The following is a 15,205-nucleotide window of genomic DNA, read 5'->3' as shown; positions in this document are numbered from 1 at the left end:
ATTTGTATCACTTCTTCCTCTGCCCTCTCCCTTAGTAGATCTCACTGTTTTGTGACTTCTTGCTACTACTATTAGCATAGAAATTATTTCTGCAGATGAGCTTTTAAAAACAATTTAAAACACAACAATAAATTCAGTACTTTGAAACTGATGAAGAATATAAATAAAGCTGCTAATGCTATCAGTAGAGCTTCAAACAAATTAACATACTAATTAAATGTGTAATCCTCAGTGTTTTTGCCAAGTCTTAATCTCTAATTAAATAACAAAACTGTACCTCCTGTGTGGAGGCGGGCCCCTGAGTGCAAAGAACCAGAAATTCAAGGAATATTAATAGATCTGAAGCCAGACAAGACCATTACATCTCAAAATGTAATTGTAAATAGGGAATCATCATTGAGCAGGTGTGTTGCTAGTGGGGTGTCTCAGGGATTGGTTCCTGACCCTATTCTGTTTAACATTTTTATCAGTGACCTGGAAGAAAACACAAAATCATCACTGATGAAGTTTTCAGATTACACAAAACTGGGGGAGTGGTAAATCATGAAGAAGCCAGGTCACTGACACACAGAAATCTGGATCACTTGGTAAGCTGGGTGCAAGCAAATAATATGCCTTTTAATGTATGTAAATATATACATCTAGGAACAAAGAAAGGAGGCATTACTTACAGGATAGATGGGGGCACCCATTCAGGGAAGCAGTGATTCTGAAAAAGATTTTGGGATTGTGGTGGATAATCAGCTGAACATCAGCTCCCAGTAGGAAGCTGTGGCCAAAAAGAATAATATGATCCTTGGGTGGATAAACAGGGTAATCTTGTAGGAGTAGAGAGGTCACTTCACCTCTGTATTTGGAACTTGCTGGAGTACTGTGTCCAGTTCTGGTGTTCACAATTCAAGAAGGATGTTGATAAACAGGAGAGGGTTCAAAGAAGAGCCATGAGAATGATTAAAGGATTAGAAACGTGGCTTATAGTGTTAGAGTCAAGGAACTCAGTCTGTTTAGTTTAACAAAGAGACTTGATCACAGTCTATAAGTACCGATATGGGGAACATGGGTGGGGGAGTAAATCTTCCCCTCAGGGAGGCTAGCCCCAACCCTGCCTCTTCTGGCGAAGGCCCTGCCTCTTCCGGATGAGGCCACACTCCCACTCATTGCTCTGAGGGAGAGGGCTGAGAGCTCGGTCAGGGCCACCAGAGGGAGGATAATGGGGGGACATTTTTTCTGGCAGCCACAAATTGGCCGGGGCACCTGGGCACAGGTCCGTGGGCCCGTGTGGTAATTCACCACTGCCCTTCCCCACCCCCCACCCTCCCATGATGTGAGGTTTAGCCTCCCCAAGCCTCCATTATGTGCCATCCATGGTGGGGAACAAATACAGGTGAGTCGCCATCATACACACATTTAACTTACGCAAATTCAACTATACGCGCTTGGCAAAAAGAAAAAGAAAAACAACAAGATACCTGTAAATAGTGCCGGCGATTCCACCCAATGAGTGTATGCCCTGGAGTGAGCGTGAGATGGGAGTCGTGAATCTTCAGTTCCCTCAGTTGTCTCAGTTCCTGCGTGCCTCTCATAGTGTGAGCATCTCGCCGTGCTGAGTGTGATTCTAGTGTTTAAAGGTATGTATTTTTCGTACAACATAGCTCCTAAATGCAAGCCAACTACTTCATCTGGTGCTCAACCGAAGAAACGGCGATCTCTTCCAATGCTGGAGGAAAAACTGGCTGTGTTGGACTTATTGAGAGATGGTATATTGGTCTCCAATGTGGTGCGTAAATATGGCCACAACGAATTTAGCATCCATGCCATCAAGATTCTAGAGAGAGAAATTCGTCAAGCCGTGGCATCAAGTGCTCCAGTAACTGCTAAGGCGACGAGCCAGGTGTGTGATAAGACTTTAGTGAAGGCTGAAAAGGCATTAAACTTATGGCTTGAAGACATAAACCGTAAACATGTGCCTATCGATGGCAACACGTTGCGAGAAAAGGCTCTTAGCCTCTATGCACTGTCCAAACCCCCTGCTGAAGAGGGACAGCCTTCTCATGAGAAGGAATTCAAAGCCAGCCAAGGTTGGCTTAACAGTTTTAGGAACCTCTTCAACCTCAAAAACGTGCAGACTACTGGTGAAGTTGCATCTGCCAATGAAGAGGCAGCAAAAGCCTACCCCGAACAATTAAAGAAAATCATGGAAGAAAAGGGCTATCTTCTGGAACAAGTTTTTATGCTGATGAGACTGGGCTCTTATGGAAAAAAATGCCCAACTGCACTTACATTTTGAAATCAGAAAGACAAGCCCCTGGCTTCAAAGCAACTAAAGACCGTGTGACTGTGTTGTTTTGTGGCAATGTGGCTGGGCATTTAATAAAGCCGGGCTTACTCTACGAGGCTGCAAATCCCTGTGCCCGAAAAGGCAAGAACAAAAATCTCCTGCCTGTGTTCTGGCAATCAAATAAAAAGACTTGGGTGACAGCAGCATTATTTCTGGATTGGTTCCACAAGTGTTTCATTCCGGAGGTCAAGCGGTACCTTGAAGAGAAGGGACTTGACTTTAAAGTGTTGCTGATCATAGACAATGCTCCTGGCCACCCTGAAGCGCTCTGGTTTTCACATAACAACATTGAAGTCATCTTTCTCCCCCACAATACCACCTTCAACCTCTCAAACAAGACATGATTTGCTGTTTCAAGGCTGCATACACGAGGCTTACATTCTCACGGCTACATAGCGCTATGGATGCTGATCCCACTCTTAATGTGATGGAGTGTTGGAAATCCTTCAACATTGTCAATTGCATCACTTATATTATACAGGCAATGGATGCAATCAAGCCTGAAACAGTCAATGGTGGCATTTTCAGAAATGCTCCCAGTTTCACGCGCAGGGCCAGGTAGGCAGGCAGAGCTTCAGAGTCTCAATGCGTGGATGAGACGATGGTGTAGAGAGGAGGGGTTCACGTTCATTAGGAACTGGGGAAACTTCTGGGATGGGAGGAGCCTATACAGGAGAGATGGGCTCCACCTAAACCAAAGTGGAACCAGACTGCTGGCGCTAAACATTAAAAAGGTTGTAGAGCAGTTTTTAAACTAGGTGATGGGGGAAAGCCGACTGCTGCAGAGAAGCGTGTGGATCGGACACAGACTTCTCTTAGGGGAGAGTCTGATGATAGAGAATCTCCAGGTTATAGTCAGGAGCAGAGGAATGAGAAATATAATGTAAGGGCCGGATCAGATGATGAACAGTCACATAAAAAGAATCTGGCACATCAGAAAAGGCAGGCTAATAAACAGGGACAAGTTTTTAAAGTGCTTGTACACAAATGCCAGAAGTCTAAATAATAAGATGGGTGAACTAGAGTGCCTTGTGATAAAGGAGGATATTGATATAATAGGCATCACAGAAACCTGGTGGACTGAGAGCAATCAATGGGACACAATCATTCCGGGTACAAAATATATCGGAAGGACAGAACAGGCCGTGCAGGGGGAGGAGTGGCACTATATGTTAAAGAAAGTGTAGATTCAAATGAAGTAAAAATCTTAAGCGAATCCACAGGTTCCATAGAGTCTCTATGGATAGAAATTTCATGTTCTAGTAAAAATATAACATTAGGGATCTATTATCGACCACCTGACCAGGACAGTAATAGTGATGATGAAATGCTAAGGGAAATTAGAGAGGCTATCAAAATTAAGAACCCAATAATAGTGGGGGATTTCAATTATCCCCATATTGACTGGGAACATTTCACTTCAGGACGAAATGCAGAGATAAAATTTCTCGATACTTTAAATGACTGCTTCATGGAGCAGCTGGTGCGAGGAACCCACAAGGGGCGAGGCGACTCTAGATTTAATCCTGAGTGGAGCGCAGGAGCTGGTCCAAGAGGTAACTATAGCAGGACCGCTTGGAAATAGTGACCATAATACAATAGCATTCAACATCCCTGTGGTGGGAAGAACATCCCAACTGCCCACCACTGTGGCCTTTAATTTCAAAAGGGGGAACTATACAAAAATGAGGGGGTTAGTTAGACAAACGTTAAAAGGTACATTGACTAAAGTGAAATCCCTGCAAGTTGCGTGGGCCCTTTTAAAGACACCATAATAGAGGCCCAACTTCAATGTATACCCCAAATTAAGAAAAACTGTAAAAGAACTAAAAAGAGCCACCGTGGCTTAACCACCATGTAAAAGAAGCAGTGAAAGATAAAAGACTTCCTTTAAAAGTGGAAGTCAAATCCTAGTGAGGCAAATAGAAAGGAGCACAAACGCTGCCAACTTAAGTGCAAGAGTGTAATAACAAAAGCCAAAGAGGAGTTTGAAGAACAGCTAGCCAAAAACTCCAAAGGTAATAACAAAATGTTTTTTAAGTACATCAGAAGCAGGAAGCCACCTAAACAACCAGTGGGGCCCCTTGACGATGAAAATACAACAGGAGCGCTTAAAGATGATAAAGTCATTGCGGAGAAACTAAATGGATTCTTTGCCTCAGTCTTCACGGCTGAGGATGTTAGGGAGATCCCCAAACCTGAGCTGGCTTTTGTAGGTGACAAATCTGAGGAACTGTCACAAATTGAAGTATCAGTAGAGGAGGTTTTGGAATTAATTGATAAACTCAACATTAACAAGTCACGGGACCAGATGGCATTCACCCAAGAGTTCTGAAAGAACTCAAATGTGAAGTTGGAACTATTAACTAAGGTTTGTAACCTGTCCTTTAAATCGGCTTCGTACCCAATGACTGGAAGTTAGCTAATGTAACGCCAATATTTAAAAAGGGCTCTAGGGGTGATCCCGGCAATTACAGACCGGTAAGTCTAACGTCGGTACCGGGCAAATTAGTTGAAACAATAGTAAAGAATAAAATTGTCAGACACATAGAAAAACATAAACTCTTGAGCAATAGTCAACATGGTTTCTGTAAAGGAAATCGTGTCTTACTAATCTATTAGAGTTCTTTGAAGGGGTCAACAAACATGTGGACAAGGGGATCCGGTGGACATAGTGTACTTAGATTTCCAGAAAGCCTTTGACAAGGTCCTCACCAAAGGCTCTTACGTAAATTAAGCTGTCATGGGATAAAAGGAAAGGTCCTTTCATGGATTGAGAACTGGTTAAAGGACAGGGAACAAAGGGTAGGAATTAATGGTAAATTCTCAGAATGGAGAGGGTAACTAGTGGTGTTCCCCAAGGGTCAGTCCTAGGACCAATCCTATTCAATTTATTCATAAATGATCTGGAGAAAGGGTAAACAGTGAGGTGGCAAAGTTTGCAGATGATACTAAACTACTCAAGATAGTTAAGACCAAAGCAGATTGTGAAGAACTTCAAAAGATCTCACAAAACTAAGTGATTGGGCAACAAAATGGCAAATGAAATTTAATGTGGATAAATGTAAAGTAATGCACATTGGAAAAATAACCCCAACTATACATACAACATGATGGGGGCTAATTTAGCTACAACGAGTCAGGAAAAGATCTTGGAGTTATCGTGGATAGTTCTCTGAAGATGTCACGCAGTGTGCAGAGGCGGTCAAAAAGCAAACAGGATGTTAGGAATCATTAAAAGGGGATAGAGAATAAGACTGAGAATATATTATTGCCCTTATATAAATCCATGGTACGCCCACATCTCGAATACTGTGTACAGATGTGGTCTCCTCACCTCAAAAAAGATATTCTAGCACTAGAAAAGGTTCAGAAAGAGCAACTAAAATGATTAGGGGTTTAGAGAAGGTCCCATATGAGGAAAGATTAAAGAGGCTAGGACTCTTCAGTTTGGAAAAGAGAAGACTAAGGGGGGACATGATAGAGGTATATAAAATCATGAGTGATGTTGAGAAAGTGGATAAGGAAAAGTTATTTACTTATTCACATAATACAAGAACTAGGGGTCACCAAATGAAATTAATAGGCAGCAGGTTTAAAACAAATAAAAGGAAGTTCTTCTTCACGCAGCGCACAGTCAACTTGTGGAACTCCTTACCTGAGGAGGTTGTGAAGGCTAGGACTATAACAATGTTTAAAAGGGGACTGGATAAATTCATGGTGGCTAAGTCCATAAATGGCTATTAGCCAGGATGGGTAAGAATGGTGTCCCTAGCCTCTGTTCGTCAGAGGATGGAGATGGATGGCAGGAGAGAGATCATTTGATCATTGCCTGTTAGGTTCACTCCCTCAGGGGCACCTGGCATTGGCCACTGTCGGTAGACAGATACTGGGCTAGATGGACCTTTGGTCTGACCCGGTACGGCCTTTCTTATGTTCTTATGTAATGCATGTTGGCGAAACCTATGGAAAGAATGTGTGAATGATTTTAAGGATTTCCCGACCATTGACAAAGAAATTAAATGCATTGTTCAGGTGGCCAGGCAAGTGGGTGGTGATGGCTTCATCAACATCCTTGAGGAAGAAATTGAAGAATTAATTGAGAGCCATAGAGAAACATTGACTAACAAAAAGTTAGAGGAACTGATAAAATCATCTACAGAAGACGAAGATGATGACGATGAACAGGAAGAGCCAGCAAGTTGGAATCTTCATAAATTTGCTGAAGTGTTCCAAGCAGCAAAACACTTGAATGATTTAATTTCTGAATATGATCCCTCTATGGAACGAAGCCTCAAAATCACACATAGTATTATGGACAATTTGAGACCGTACCAAGAAGTGTTTGAGCAGCTCAAGAGACAACAGGGACAGTTGCCGATCAAGGAAAAACAACCAGCAGCAGATGAGCCTACGCAATCAACTTCTCGAGCTGAACCAGAGCCAACCACTTCATCTACGACTCACTCTTCGTCACCCAAGCTCTCCGTCACCTCTGTCTCCTGGATCAACATCAAGCCCTGATGACCCCCTGTAATTACCACCTGTAATTAAAAATACAGTACTGTAAAATTATATTTTGCATATGTACTCTTTATTATATACTGTACATTAATGTATACATTATACATTTATACATATTAATATACAGGTTTGTATACACAAAACCATGTACAGTATACTGTACTTTATGGGCGATTTAAGGGGTTTTCAAGGGTAATTTTGACTATACGCAATTTTCGCCTTACGTGCTGACTTTAGAACCTAACCCCCACGTAAGATGTGACTACACTGTATTTGCTAATTGGCTCTTCAGTGTGGCAAAGAAAGGTATAATCCAATCCAATGTCTAGTTGAAGCTAGACAAATTGAGGCTGGAATAAGGCATACATTTTTAACAGTGAGGGTAATTAACCATTAGAACAGTTTACCAATGGTTGTGATGGATTTCTCCATCACTGGCATTTTTTAAATCAAGATTGGATGTTTTACTAACAGATCTGCTCTAGAAATTATTTTGGGGAAGTTCTGTGGCCTGTGTTATACAGGAGGTCAGATTTAATCACAGCGCTCCCTTCTAGCCTTGGAGTCTTTGAATCTATGAATCTCTGGTAGTCTGACCTGCATAACACGGCATAGATTTTCAGCCAGTAAATCCGGTGTCAAACCCAATAACCTATGATTGAACAAGAGCATTTTTTTTAGAAGATATCCAATCTTGATTTAAAGATTTCACGTAATGGAGAAACCACGACTTGGTAAGTTGCTCAAATGCTTTATTATCCTCATTGTTAAAAATGAGCTTCTTATTTGCTGTTTGAATTTGGCAAGTTCCCACTTCCAGCCACGGGATCGTGTTATGCCCCTGGCTGCTAAATTAAAGAGCCATCTGATATCATCTCCCTACAGTAAATAGTTGTGATGTTTTTAGTCACCCTTTATATTTCCCTTCAATAATCTAAGTAGGTCGAGTTCCTTAAGCCTCTTACTGTAAGGAAGGCTTTCCAAACCTCAGATACTTGTTGTAGGTCTTCTCTAAATTCTCTACTTTTCAACATCCTTTTTTTTTTTAAATGTGGGCACCAGAAATGGACACAGACGTGCTCTCACAAGTGACGTGTACAGCGGTAATATAACCTCTCTGTTCTCTTCAGTATACTCCTGTTTGTACTATAATATCCAAAGGATTGCATTCCCATAGTTTGCTGAAGCCTCTGCATAGTTGAGGCTTCATGGGCTTAGCGGGCTGCTGGTCTATAGAGGAGGAGTGATAGGATCCAACAACTCTGTATTGATATATTTTCTTGGGGAAATCCTTGCAGCCTTAACTTCTGTCGTGTGGCATTTACCCACTCCAAGATGAGGAAGCTGACAGCCTCATTAGAGGAACCAATGGTGTCTGAGACAATTATGCTGCCAGGAAGGCATGGGCAGGACAGGGAAGAAGACATGGTAGGGCTGGCTCTTTACCACGATGTCCCACAATCTACAGAGACTAAAAACATGGATATTGTAAGGCCATGCCCTCTGTTAAACCCTTTCTTCAGTGCACACATTCTCAAAACTAGAGATTGTATGAGTTTTCAGCTGTCAGAAGCTTTAGGCTATCCACATGCAGTATCACAGTATAGTACAGCTTCGCTTAATACTGTTTTGCTTTAATAAAAAAAAGGAACTAACATTGATTACAAAGAGAATTACAATGGGAATGGTATGAAATCTAAAATTTTTGAAAGAGGTACAGCATGATTCCTGGCTATTGACCGCTCTCCATCCCATGTAATTTATAGGAGCATTTCAACTGCTAAGCACTTAAAGACAGGGTGTTAACTTGGCCTGTAATGTGTTTCACATCTTCTGGCCTCCCCAAAGCCATTTTCCTTAATGGTTCGCTCATGTTTCTTGATGACTTGGTTTTGCTTTAGATCATATTTCAGGAAGCCATTAATCTTTCCATTGTTACATTTAGATATTTGCTATGAGTGATTCTTATAATTCTAAGCAAACTCTTAAAGGTAATGAAGATGACTCACTGGAGAAATAATTAACTCTGGCCTGGATGTGTATGACATGGCTTCACCAACTTTATGAATAAGCTGAATATCTCAGTCCTCCGTTCTAGGATAAGACTAAGGGATGTAATATAGCAATTACAACATTAGAAATCATAAGTACAGATGGTCCAATAAAATTAGTGACTGTGGTAAAGCAAACTTAGTATCTTTGAGCACTGTGAAAGGTTTCCACACACAAGAGCAGAATTTGGTCATTTTTATGAGTGATGTGGTACAACCTTTTTATTAAGAATATAATGGATTTGGGAGATTATCTGTAAAGGTTAAAAGTTTCTCTCACAGCTACTCATATATTCTGTCTCTCTACCTCTCTTTCTCACTTCAATATTATTTTTTCTAAAATCACCAATGATCACAGTTGGTCGAATATCTTCAAACCAATAGGTATTGTATTTCCTTATTCAGAAGTATCTGCTATTTTTCAAGTATCAGAGGGGTAGCCGTGTTAGTCTGGTTCTGTAGAAGCAGCAAAGAATCCTGTGGCACCTTATAGACTAACAGACGTTTTGCAGCATGAGCTTTTGTGGGTGAATACCCACTTCTTCTTGCATCCGAAGAAGTGGGTATTCACCCACGAAAGCTCATGCTGCAAAACGTCTGTTAGTCTATAAGGTGCCACAGGATTCTTTGCTGCTACTATTTTTCAGTATGGTAAGCCTAACAAGGGTCTCTATTCAGCATTTCTTAGTCCTTACACAACCAGACCCTTACTGAATTATGTGGGAGTTTCATCTGCTAAAAGTGCTGAGTAGGCCCGTCTGATGAAACCTAGAGTCACCCTTATTGCCTCCCACAGTCTTGGGGTGGGGGCATTCTTCCTATATCAGATGGCCAAAACTGAGAACAGTATTACAGATGAAGACTAATGAGAGCCTTTTACAGTAACAATACCATTGTCTTTCTTTCCATAGCCAAACTACAGTATGCTTTCACTGTTTTTGTGTATGTTTTTCTGCACAAGCACTGTATCAGCCTTTTGGCAAACTTTGATGTATGTAAATAATGTGTCGTGCAAGTGGTCACCTACCCAATGAAAACGTAAGCATATAGCCTCTACTGTACTTTCTTAAAGATAGGATCAAAGTATCTTAAAAATTGCACCATGTTAACTATTCTGGATGGAAAAAAAGCAACCTTAGAGCTTTTTGGCATGTAGAGAGTACTAATTCATTAGATGCATTATGCAAAATGTTATATATTTTGAGCTTATGAAGGAGTACTATTTATACACTATTTATACATTAAATTATTATAGTAGTTTCTCTTCTTTTTTTTTAACAGGTCATTGCCATAATTATGGATATGTTTACAGATGTGGATATCTTCAGAGAAACTGTAGAGGCATCTACCAGAGGGATTGCCGTGTATATTCTGCTTGATGAGTTCAACTTCAGTCACTTTCTTAAAATGACAGAAAAACAGGGCTTTCAAGTTCAGAGATTCAGGGTAAGGCTTCATATTTTACAATAAAATACATATTTACTACAATACCTAGCTCTTATGTAGTTCTCTTCGAGAATATTATTTTAGGAAGTAAATATCTAATATTGATTTAGTTTATGTAATTTATTTTATGAAAAATTAATTGCTATCAATAGGCTCAAAGCACAACCTTACCCTATTACCTTCAAAAACATTTGATCCTTTTCAGGACTTTGCAAAATAAATATATGCAGTACAATCTATAAAACTACATATTTTTTCTGGGTACTATTATTATTTTAAGAATATTATATTCTGGCAGGACTTAATCATTTTGTTTTTATGTTTGTAAAATCAGCCTGCAAAATGTAAGCATAAAGAAAATATAAATTGTTTAGGAAAACAAAATATGGGCTTTCTTTAAAAAACAAACAAGAGATTTGATGTTAAAATTATATCAAAAGGCACAGGATTCCATTTTTCATCATTTTCCTATGAACTGCTTTACCATATATTTGTCCTTGTGAATATTCAGTATGATTAGATTCACTTTTATTTATGAATATGAACTATGTGTCTTTCTCTGGTAAGAAAGATAATATGTAGAGGGATAGAATCTAAATACTCCAAAAGTCATACTGTATATCCTTAGTGTACCATTGAGAGCACAGTCCAATACAGTTTACTTCTATTGATCTAACACACATATGTGGGATATTCTTCTCGGTCTGTTGTGCCAAGAATAACACTAAAAAATATTGAAGCTGCTCAATGATAGCTCTCCACATTTCCTCTGAGATACTATAAGTAGCTTCCTTCATTGAACTTTAGCACTTACTCATTTGCAGTTCTTTGTAAATATACCAAGTGTGTAGTTCATGTTCTCAACTGTTACGAGACTATTTACAGTGTTACTATATCATCAAGGAGTTAATGCAGACATTTTAAGAGTCCTGGAGGAACTGTGATATCACAGCAGTCATCTTGGATTAATTTCTTTTGAGGAATGAGCAGTTGTAGTTACTTCTAAAACTTCATTTTCTATAGGAAGTATTCAAATTTACTTTTGCAATACATATCCAAATGTACATAACTGAATTTAAGACCGGTGTTTGAAAATTACTGTATAAAACTAACTTAATTAAAGACATTTAGCAATGTAATGGTTAATTTTTGAAAAAAGTCTTTGGCAACATATGTAGTGTTCTAGTTAGCTTTAAAAAAACCAAACAAACAAACAGAAACCTTTCATAATGGCATTCATATGACAGGAGCTTGTGACCAATATCTTTAAGCCACTTCCTCTGTTGGAAAAAAATGGTTGCAAGCTCTCTCAAAGCCATGTATAAAGGGACATTTGTAATAGAAAATTAAGCTTTAAAAGTGGCTACAGGTACAGATGATACAAGTTCATGGTTGCTTTTGTAAAGTGGTTTGAAGAGATTTAATAGATGAAGGATATAGCATAAGATACAAGTTCTGTACACTTGTACAAAGCCCCTTCACTTTGGAGTATCCATGATCTCCTTTGCATGTGTGGAGTAGTGACATTCGGCTGCTTCTTTTCATTTGTATGAAGCTCAGGCGCGGTTACTATTGTTTTAATGGGCTGTGAACCTGTGTTTTGGGTGGAGTTGGAGGGGATTAACCTATAAATAATTTGTATTGGGGTTGATGGGGCTAATGTAATTAAATTAGAGTAGATTAGGGGAGATTAATGTGTATTAGAGAGGTTTGCCATTCATAATGAATTTGGGCAGAAGTAGTGCAGTGACATCACGTTTTATGTGGGCCCAGGTAACTTGAATGGGAGTACTGTATATGCATTCATTAAGAGGATAGTAGACTCTAAGATCTACCTCAAAGACACAAAACCTATGGTAAATAGTAAGCAGATAATGGTACACAGATACCTTTGCTATTTACTGTCTTCTAGTTTATTTTATAACAAGGGTTCTCAATTTACTTTCCTCTCCCAGCGGCACCTTCTGCTGGCTTTTGCTCAGAAGACCAGGCCCTTACTGCTCCTGTGGTAGTTATTCTATGGCTACCAAAAAAGTGATAGGGAATTGGTAGCATCTTTGAAGGGGTTGGCCAGTCTTTAGAGAAGTCACCTCCATCTCTCTGCTTCTCTTCCATTCAAGATTCTTAAGCCTGGGCCACTATCAACTCTTTGTGTTAGGTATATAAGATGTCCCTCAGTTCCACCCCCTCCTGGTCATTGGATGAGAAAGAGGAGAAGGTAGAGTTGTATGGATATCCTCTCTTCCTTCAACATAAAATCACAGCAGCAGCCATTGTTATTCTCCCATGGCTTGGTTCAACACTACAGGAGCATGATAGAGTCTGTGTTCATCTTCCTGAAAACAGACATTGTATAAAAAAGGAACTGGGGCTGCAGAGATAGCCTTTGCCCGACTCTAAGCCTCTTCTGACTCTTCTTCACTCCACTGAAATAAATGAAGTTGGGATGGTAATAATTGGAGATATACCAATCTCCTAGAATTGGAAGGGACCTTGAAAGGTCATTGAGTCCAGCCCCCTGCCTTCACTAGCAGAACCAATTTTTTGCCCCAGATCCCTAAGTGGCCTCCTCAAGGATTGAACTCACAACTCTGGATTTAGCAGGCCAATGTGCAAACCACTGAGCTATAAACTGGTATAAACACTGGAGTAATGCAGTGGTGAAACAGGCCCTGTGTTTTGAGTTATGATGTTTACCATTCATTTGTCTATTTATGGAGAAACAAGGATTTATTCTTAAAACATCATTTAATAGCCATGCAGAAATCTGCACTCAGCTATATTCTGACTTCATGTCAGTACTTGTTCATCTGCTTGTCCTGACAGTCATAACCAAGAATAATCATAGACTGTGTTGTAGAAAAGATTATTATGGTAATCTGCATCTGGAAGAATATACAAGTCAGATATTTAATTTAACACTTTTTCTGCAACTTTTTTTTTCAAATGGGGAAAGATTTAAAAATTTTAGGAGGGTGAGTTTATTTGAAGCTATTTGAAAGTATTATCGTTAGTTGATTGGTAGCCAAAAGAAACTCAAATACAGTTTAAACACTCTGCTCCTTTCTATTCCTCAGTCTCTCTCTCTGTCTGCTTTAGATTTCATAAGTTTATCTTAACCCTCTATCTCCTGCATTGTTTTTTCTCTTCCTCCCCACACAAGTTGTTTCAATAATTTCCCCACCCATCTCTTTAAACCTCTCGGACTTTCTGTTTCAGATCCCCAATTCGTTTGTGTAACTAGGGAGGGAGAGAGGGAGGAGGAAAGAGTCATCAAAAATCCTCTGGGTTTTTTTGTTAGGTTTTTTAGATGATAAGGGCCATCTATATAATGAAAACTGTAGAGGCAAATTATTTTCAAAACTTATTAGAAGCAAGTGTTAGCCCTCTTTGTTTCTGGATGATTGACAGATGCTGCAGCAACAAGATGAATTAGTAGATTTGAACTAGGGTACCTAAGAAAACAACACCTAAGTACCACATCTCCGGAATGTGTCCTCTTTTTTAATTTGAGTACTTACTTCTGATTGTAAAATAATGAACAAACGTAAGAGCTAGAACATGTTTTATAATACCTGAGACGTGATCCAACTTGTTCAGCTGTCAGATCATCATGTTTTATGAGATAATAGGTGGGGTATGTGACAGACTTTATAGTTTGCAAACACTTGTATCTACTTCTCATGTGAGAAACAAGAAACAGACTTGCTGCTGCATGATGAGAAAACAAATTTGGCAGGAAGCATTTACACCCTTTACATATTCACTGAAATGGAAAGATGAGGAAATAATGACATTTCTATAATACAGTAGGATAAAGAATTATCTTTATTTCCTTTGGGTAAATTCTGCCCTAAGATGCACACACCTAGGCTCACAATGAGAGTTGCATATGTGAACTTGAGAGCTGAATCAGATCCATTACATCTTGCCAATACTGTACTTCAACAGAAGCTTTCTTGTGCTTCCATAATATAGGACTACCTTTGCCATCAGATAGGCATGCACAGCTCTCATTAACTTCACTGGGGATTAAATCAGGATAAACAAAGACTGTGAATGGCTAGCCAACTACAAAAGCAGTTTCTCCTGCCTTGGTGTTCACACCTCAACTGCTAGAAGAGGGCCCCATCCTCCCTGATTGAACTAACCTTATTATCTCCAGACTGATTCTGGCCTGTATATTTATACTGTAAATTGCCATTACATGTCAGCTTATGCTCCAGTACACCTGTTAGTCTATAAGGTGCCACAGGACTCTTTGTTGCTTTTTACAGATCCAGGCTAACACGGCTATCCCTCTGATGCTTGAGTCTGACAATAATATTATTTATTATTTCAAGCTCTTTGTAGCTTGAAAGCTTGTCTCTTTCACCAATAGAAGTTGGTCCAATAAAAAATATTACCTCACCCACCTTGTCTGTCTAATGTCCTGGGACCAACATGGCTACAACAACACTGCAGACAATAAAAAATTAAAACAGAAGGAAAAAGACACACATGAGATGGCAAAGGCACCTCTGGCAATGGACCATACCTTAGCTCAGTGCTGCCTGTATTGGAAGAGCAGCAAAGAATCCTGTGGCACCTTATAGACTAACAGACGTTTTGCAGCATGAGCTTTCGTGGGTGAATGTTAGTCTGGTTCTGTAAAAGCAGCAAAGAATCCTGTGGCACCTTATAGACTAACAGACGTTTTGGAGCATGAGCTTTTGTGGGTGAATACTTCGTGGGTGAAGCTTTCGTGGGTGCATCCGACGAAGTGGGTATTCACCCACGAAAGCTCATGCTGCAAAACGTCTGTTAGTCTATAAGGTGCCACAGGATTCTTTGCTGCTTTTACAGA

The 15,205-nt window shown here is 39.8% G+C and overlaps 1 protein-coding gene across 7 annotated transcripts in view; it reads left to right on the top strand.

Moving 5' to 3' along the window:
* LOC120393484 (protein FAM83B-like) overlaps window positions 1-15,205 on the top strand; it is a 94,578-nt gene that overhangs the window by 61,119 nt on the left and 18,254 nt on the right. For all 7 annotated transcript variants that reach the window (XM_039518073.1, XM_039518069.1, XM_039518072.1 and 4 more), the window contains one exon: window positions 10,195-10,359. In XM_039518073.1, the coding sequence (XP_039374007.1) occupies window positions 10,195-10,359 (165 nt within the window). The remainder of the gene's footprint in view (window positions 1-10,194; window positions 10,360-15,205) is intronic.

Source organism: Mauremys reevesii, unplaced genomic scaffold, assembly GCF_016161935.1.
Source record: "Mauremys reevesii isolate NIE-2019 unplaced genomic scaffold, ASM1616193v1 Contig20, whole genome shotgun sequence".
Lineage (NCBI taxonomy): Eukaryota > Metazoa > Chordata > Testudines > Geoemydidae > Mauremys > Mauremys reevesii.
Note: the sequence above shows the minus strand (reverse complement) of the source record. Positions and strands in the feature narration are given on the sequence as shown.